Source organism: Asparagus officinalis, chromosome 1, assembly GCF_001876935.1.
Source record: "Asparagus officinalis chromosome 1, Aspof.V1, whole genome shotgun sequence".
In the NCBI taxonomy this organism is placed as follows: Eukaryota; Viridiplantae; Streptophyta; class Magnoliopsida; order Asparagales; family Asparagaceae; genus Asparagus; species Asparagus officinalis.
In genome coordinates this window covers 13,347,144-13,353,143 of record NC_033794.1, presented here as the reverse complement: position 1 = coordinate 13,353,143, position 6,000 = coordinate 13,347,144, and the positions used below count along the sequence as shown (strand labels likewise).

Below are 6,000 nucleotides of genomic sequence, written 5' to 3'. Positions count from 1 at the left end.
TTTGTTTCATCCCAATTGAAACCATCATGTCATCTCATGAAACCATTATGTCTATCTATTTCCTTCATCTCAGTTACATCAAAGCACTTATTGAATGACTCTTTTGCATTTCCGCCACTGAAAATAATTATGTGATTTAGAATTCAGACCCTATGGCTCTCTCTTTCATCTCAATTCCCATCAATGCCTGAGATTTGAAAGATGCGAAGTTAGAAGCAAATTGACAAAACTTCATAGTTTGAACATGAATAATTGTGGCTTGCCTATTGAATAAAACATATTTATAGTCAAACCTTTCTTTTCACCAGTTTGACCTCCACAATCAACTTTTTTTCACGTAAGAATAATTGTTCGATGACAACAATCAACTTCTTTTCACTAGTTCCTTTACACATTTTTTACCAAATTGAGTTGCATAATAATTAATTTCTTGATGACCACCAGCAACTCCTTTGTAGAAGGGCATTGTGGACGTTTACTAGTATCTCCTAAACATATACCCCTTACAAGATCAAGTCTCCAAACATGCCATAAGTATTAGAGGTGTTATTAACAAATTGAACCAAACAAATTATTACAAATTTAATTAACTATAATCTCCTGGATAATTATATACTTGGATTATAGTGAGTTGTATTAGCCCAGGGATAAAACTAGCCCCTAATCCATACATGGCCTAATAGAATAAAAAGGTAGACCTCCTTACCTTACAATCATGTTTTGAAATGAAGGGACCCCCAACTTTCATTTGTTAGGGTACAAGACTACTCAAAATAAAATAATATATTATCATTTTCCAATGGGTTATATTTCCATTTGAAAAGAAAAATGTGAAAAACAAGTGCTTTTCATGAGAAATGGAATGATTGTTCTATCATCGGCCAGTTTCATTTATAAGTCCTTCACTGAACTTTCACCTTGAAAAAAGATGACTCAGGAAAAATTTAGCTCATAGGGAAAACCATTTTCAATGCCCAATTCTCCTAGGAACTAAACAAGTCCCCTCTTTCCACCATTATACCCCATATTTTGTAATTGACAAATCTATTTTAAGAGAATAATTTAATACCTCTGCTCCGCTAATTGCATTGATCACAATTGTTCCATCCAAGGAGAGGCCGTCAAGGAATACATTTTGCCCACTGATTACCATAGTAGATCTTTGAGATACAGAACATCCCGTGAGCACTTTTTTCCTTACGTCCGAAAAGATTAGTGCCCATTTAGGCTTCCACATGATGCGAGGCCACACTTCCACCTCTTGTCCATTGAACACATCGACTACAGGATCTGCAATTTGGACTCCAGCCTACAAAAAAAACAACCGGTTAGACCATGTCTTTGCTTCTAGTGCTACAAGAAAAAAGAATTAAGTAAATTCAGAAGTTAACCAAGGTTGGATAAAGGTACACCAATGACAGTCACCTTTGACTGACATATAGCCTATCTCTTGTGAACAAATCAACTATAAGCCAGTTTTTGTAGCATAAAATAAACCAATTGGACAAATTGTCGCCAAATAGTAGTCTGGAATCTAAAAGCATTTAATCTAGATAATGGATATTTCACAATAAGATTTTAGATTGTCTAGAAAAAATCATCTGCAGAAACATGGTTTAATAGACATCACAGCGTATTATGCTTCTGCATAGCATGACACGGCCTTAGTAGCAGGGTAAGTCTAGGGGCTTATACACCCATGTCACTGATACAACAGAAAATATCCAAATTCATAAATCTTTGCATGTACCATATTATAAGATATGCTGCTGATATAATTGGAACTGCCAAAAATTTCAAGATCCAAGGTAGGAAATCAACTTAGGATGAATTGCTCCAACAATTTGATAGTAGAAATTGCTGTGACTTTATTTATTGTTGCATTTTCAAAAAATGAATAGAGAACTTGTTGGTAATGCGTTTTCAAGCATTGATATGAATAGCGTCAACAAAACTCATAATCAGGTCAGTTTAACTAAAGCAGTTTCTGGCATTTACTGCAACAATTTAAGCCTTACCCACCTTAAAGGAGTAAAATAAACTTCTAACCAACCTACCTTAGAGTAAATTAAAAGTCCAGTGGAATTGTTTTAAATTTGCTCCTTTATTGTGGTAATATGGACACTGTCAGAACTAATTAGGATATTACATTTTCCTTGGAAGTCTAGATTCAATTCGACGGTAAGCCTGCTTTCTGCTCAAGATGTAAAAGCTTTTGGAAATAGAAAATCTTGTTATCTCAACATTTCACCTATTCCTACTCATTTTATAGATTAGTGAACATGGGTGGTTCTCTGGTTGGTTGAATGACCTTGAACTTTATGATGAGAAAATGGCAGGTCTATTTACATGCAGTCTCACCGTCACTGTTTTTGTTTTCTCCAATGATAAGGGTTACACAGCATATTTACATACAGTTCAACTGAGAAGAAGCAATCAGAAACTTGAGGTAATAAATTGTGCTCAGTGATGCCATATTTTTCTTCCCATATTGCCTCGTCTGACAGATGTTTATAGAGGTATAGCAGTTTAAAATCTGATATGTAGATTTGCATCAAGTAGCTCTACGCAGGCAATATAGTTCCATCAGACAACTCCTTGCTTTCCACCAGGTCCATAGAAATACGTTATAGTCATGTGTTTAATTTGCTACAATTTCTTCATGTATCTGCTTTTGTCGAGAATGTCGGTGATGTCTTATCTCCATTGCCAGTGGTACAAATATACTGGTATCTCCATCAATATGGATTCCTTGTTTCCCAGAAGTTGTTTGGTAGTTTTTTATTTAATACGTTCCAAGCCTTTCGCCCACGAGGATACCCAATACTTCGAACCACTGGAAAAGCTGCGATAGCGCTTTATCCTCTCATAAGCTCTTGGTCATTCTACAAGCTATAGGAACTATGAAGTGTCCATATTTTGTATGTTGTATTTTTATTTAATCTTCAGATTGGGCTTCGCTTCAAATTTGACCTCAATTAGATTGCAATGTGAATAAAGAGATCGTCATAAAATTTTGCTTTTGTCCTGTTAATAAGGCTGTATATAAATAACTTAAGGATTTATTTCTGCGCAAATTTATTGGAATAGATGGTCACAGAAGGTCACAAATAACATAGTTTATTCTCCCATTTTTTCTGTTCCATTCCAGTTGCCTTGTTGCAAAGGCTTTCAACCTTGTCCTTCCTGCAAAGTATAAGACATTATGTTCTTTAATTTGAGACATTTGCCATATTTGTCAGTTATCAATTTGACCAACCTATCCACAGGTTGCTGCTTATTTTGAGTCTGTTTAGCCAGAAAACAGCACAGAACCCTATAGATATTCGCTCATTAAGTCCACCAGACAATATTCTCCGCAGATTTTATCTCATGTGATCTTGAAATTCCTGTGCTTCACCGTAAGACTCTTCTCCTTTTCTATTTGAAGATATTGATCACTAATATTAGCACTGGCAACATGCAATATAGAAAACCTGGTAAAGCAGAAGCCATGGGCAACTTTATAAAGACTAGCTGGCCTGGTCTAGAGAGATCCTAACCTTTTTCATCCTGCTGCCAATTCGTACACCTTGGATACTGGAATGTACATTTTTCTGTCCTATTTTCCCATACCAATACACCTAGATATCTAGTCTCTTTCCAAAACCTTGAGTTTCACTCTAATTCTACGAGATTAGATTTAGTGCCAGTAAATCCAAATTGACATACTACTGCGGATTTCTTATTTAGATACTGTGTAATGGCCATGGAAAACTTCTAAATTGTTCAACTCCCTTGTCTTCAATTTCCATGACTTCAGTTTCCCTTATAGCATAAAATCATCAGAAAACATGAGATTGATAACTTGCGTAGTTATCTCCATGCAGCCCAACCCTTTAGATTTCCTTGTCTATAATTATCTTCTCACATTAGCTATGAGTGAACTTACTAGGCATATTCAAGAGGATGACCGATGGTGTATGTCATTTAGTGATGACTCAGTACTAATTGATGAGATTAGGGAAAGGGTTATTTCTAAATTAGAAAGATGGAGAGAAGCGCTCGCAACTAAACGATTCATAATTAGCAGAACAAAAACAGAATACAAACGATGCAATTTTAATAAAAACGTGAAAAAGAGAGTATAATACATTTTGAGGCTCAGAAAACCTAGGAGTAACCAAGATCCTGGGCTATTTAGGACATAAGTTATTCGTTAAAACGGTGAGACTAAGAATACTCTGGTTCATCCAATCAAATCAAACCAGGATGGTTAAAGTGAAGTGTTCTAGAGTCCTATGCACCCTTAGAATACCTATGAGAGTGAACAGAAAATTCTATAGAACTTTCAATGTGGCCGGCATTCACAGATATAAAGTACAGGTAGAAGTTCAAAGCTAGTCAAATTTCTATCCTGAGCTCCTGATAACTTTTTTATTTAGCACTTGATTATTCCCACCCAAAAAAGGTCAATAGCAGAATAACACTGGTTACTATGACTAGTTAACCATGAAAGTCTTGCATTCTATTTCAATAAAGGTAACATATCTACTAGAGTTGGATAAGAGGGAAATAATATGTGGTTAACTGTGTAGAGACTCAAGGATATCAAAGATGTCTCAACATGCTAAAAAGTATGGTGTGATATTTTAATCATAATCTCCAGACCATCATAAAATGTAATCGGAAACGGAATGCAATGGTAGAATGTTAAGCCTTCAGCATGTACACAATATGAATGATAATGGAATCCCATGCTTCATGCAATAATTTTATGAAGGATATTTCCCATTTAATTCAAACATAAAGATATCAAGAAAGATTGTAATTTGCAATAGTAGAGACATACATATGGAACAGGGACACGCTAACATACTAGTTTTACTTAAGATAACTGTGTAAAAGCCGTTAAATATTATTAACATTTTTATTTATATTAGTTTTGTCATTTTGCTGGCTGAAAATAGGCAAGATGAAGCTTCTTATTTTACTTGTATGGTTATGATTTAAAACATGCAATTCTTGAGGTAATATGATGCATTATAGGCAAGAATTAACCACCTCCCATCTAATAGATAGACACCAAGTTAGTTCATATGTTCTATATCCATAGCAAACGCTTGTACCTTTCTTAGAATGAGGCTATTCGCCCTGTAGATGGCCATTTCTCCACTAGTTGCACTGTGGTAAGGATTTCCCTTGGGTACCTGCAGTTGATTAAGTCACAATCACTAAAGCATGATAGCATATTGAAACTCCAACAATATCTAAATAAGAACAATTGAAAGAAAATGTGCTATGTTCTCTAGCTATCGATTGTGCAAAATAAAAGGCGAATTATGATTTCATATTAAGGGTGCACTTGGTACGTTGCAAGTGGAGGAGTTGCAACTGGAACTTTTTTCCCCAGGTACTAGTATTTTCTTCATTGTTGCAACCAGCTTAAATAAAAAAAATCAAAATCATTATTAAAATTTTAAAAACTATAAGAATTTCATTAGACATTTTAATAATTTTTCAAAAAAATATTTTTAGATTTCTTAATTTCTAAAAATAGAAATATTAAAATAATCTCGAATTTAACCCCAATTAGTGTAGGAGATTTTTCAAAAAGTAAAGTTTTTCGAAAAATATATTGTTATATTCTTATTGAAGTTCTTCAAAAAGTAAAGTTCTAACAATATCATTTTTTTCAAAGAAAATATAACATTTCCAAAAAAATTATTCTTTAGAAAACATTATTTTTTCAAAACATCAATTTTACATTTTGGAGATTTACTATTGATTCAAATGAATTGCTTATTGAAAACATCAATCTTCAAACAATATCGTTATATTCTAAAAAACATTATTTTGTTAAAAATGTTGTTTTCTCAAAAGAAATACGTCAAAATATTATATTCTCAAAAATATTACTGTTTTTAAAATAAATATTGTTTTTCAAAAAATGTTATTATGTTCCTAAAATATTGTTTTTCCAAAATTTATGCTCCAAAAATGTCATTTTTCCAAAATATT

General features: G+C 33.5%; 1 protein-coding gene across 2 annotated transcripts in view; it reads right to left on the bottom strand.

Moving 5' to 3' along the window:
• LOC109850719 (UDP-sugar pyrophosphorylase) overlaps positions 1 to 6,000 on the bottom strand; it is a 57,033-nt gene that overhangs the window by 2,059 nt on the left and 48,974 nt on the right. For both annotated transcript variants that reach the window (XM_020420786.1, XM_020420793.1), the window contains 2 exons: positions 5,109 to 5,189; positions 1,070 to 1,309 (listed from right to left, as the gene is read on the bottom strand). In XM_020420786.1, coding sequence (XP_020276375.1) covers positions 1,070 to 1,309; positions 5,109 to 5,189 — 321 coding nt within the window. The remainder of the gene's footprint in view (positions 1 to 1,069; positions 1,310 to 5,108; positions 5,190 to 6,000) is intronic.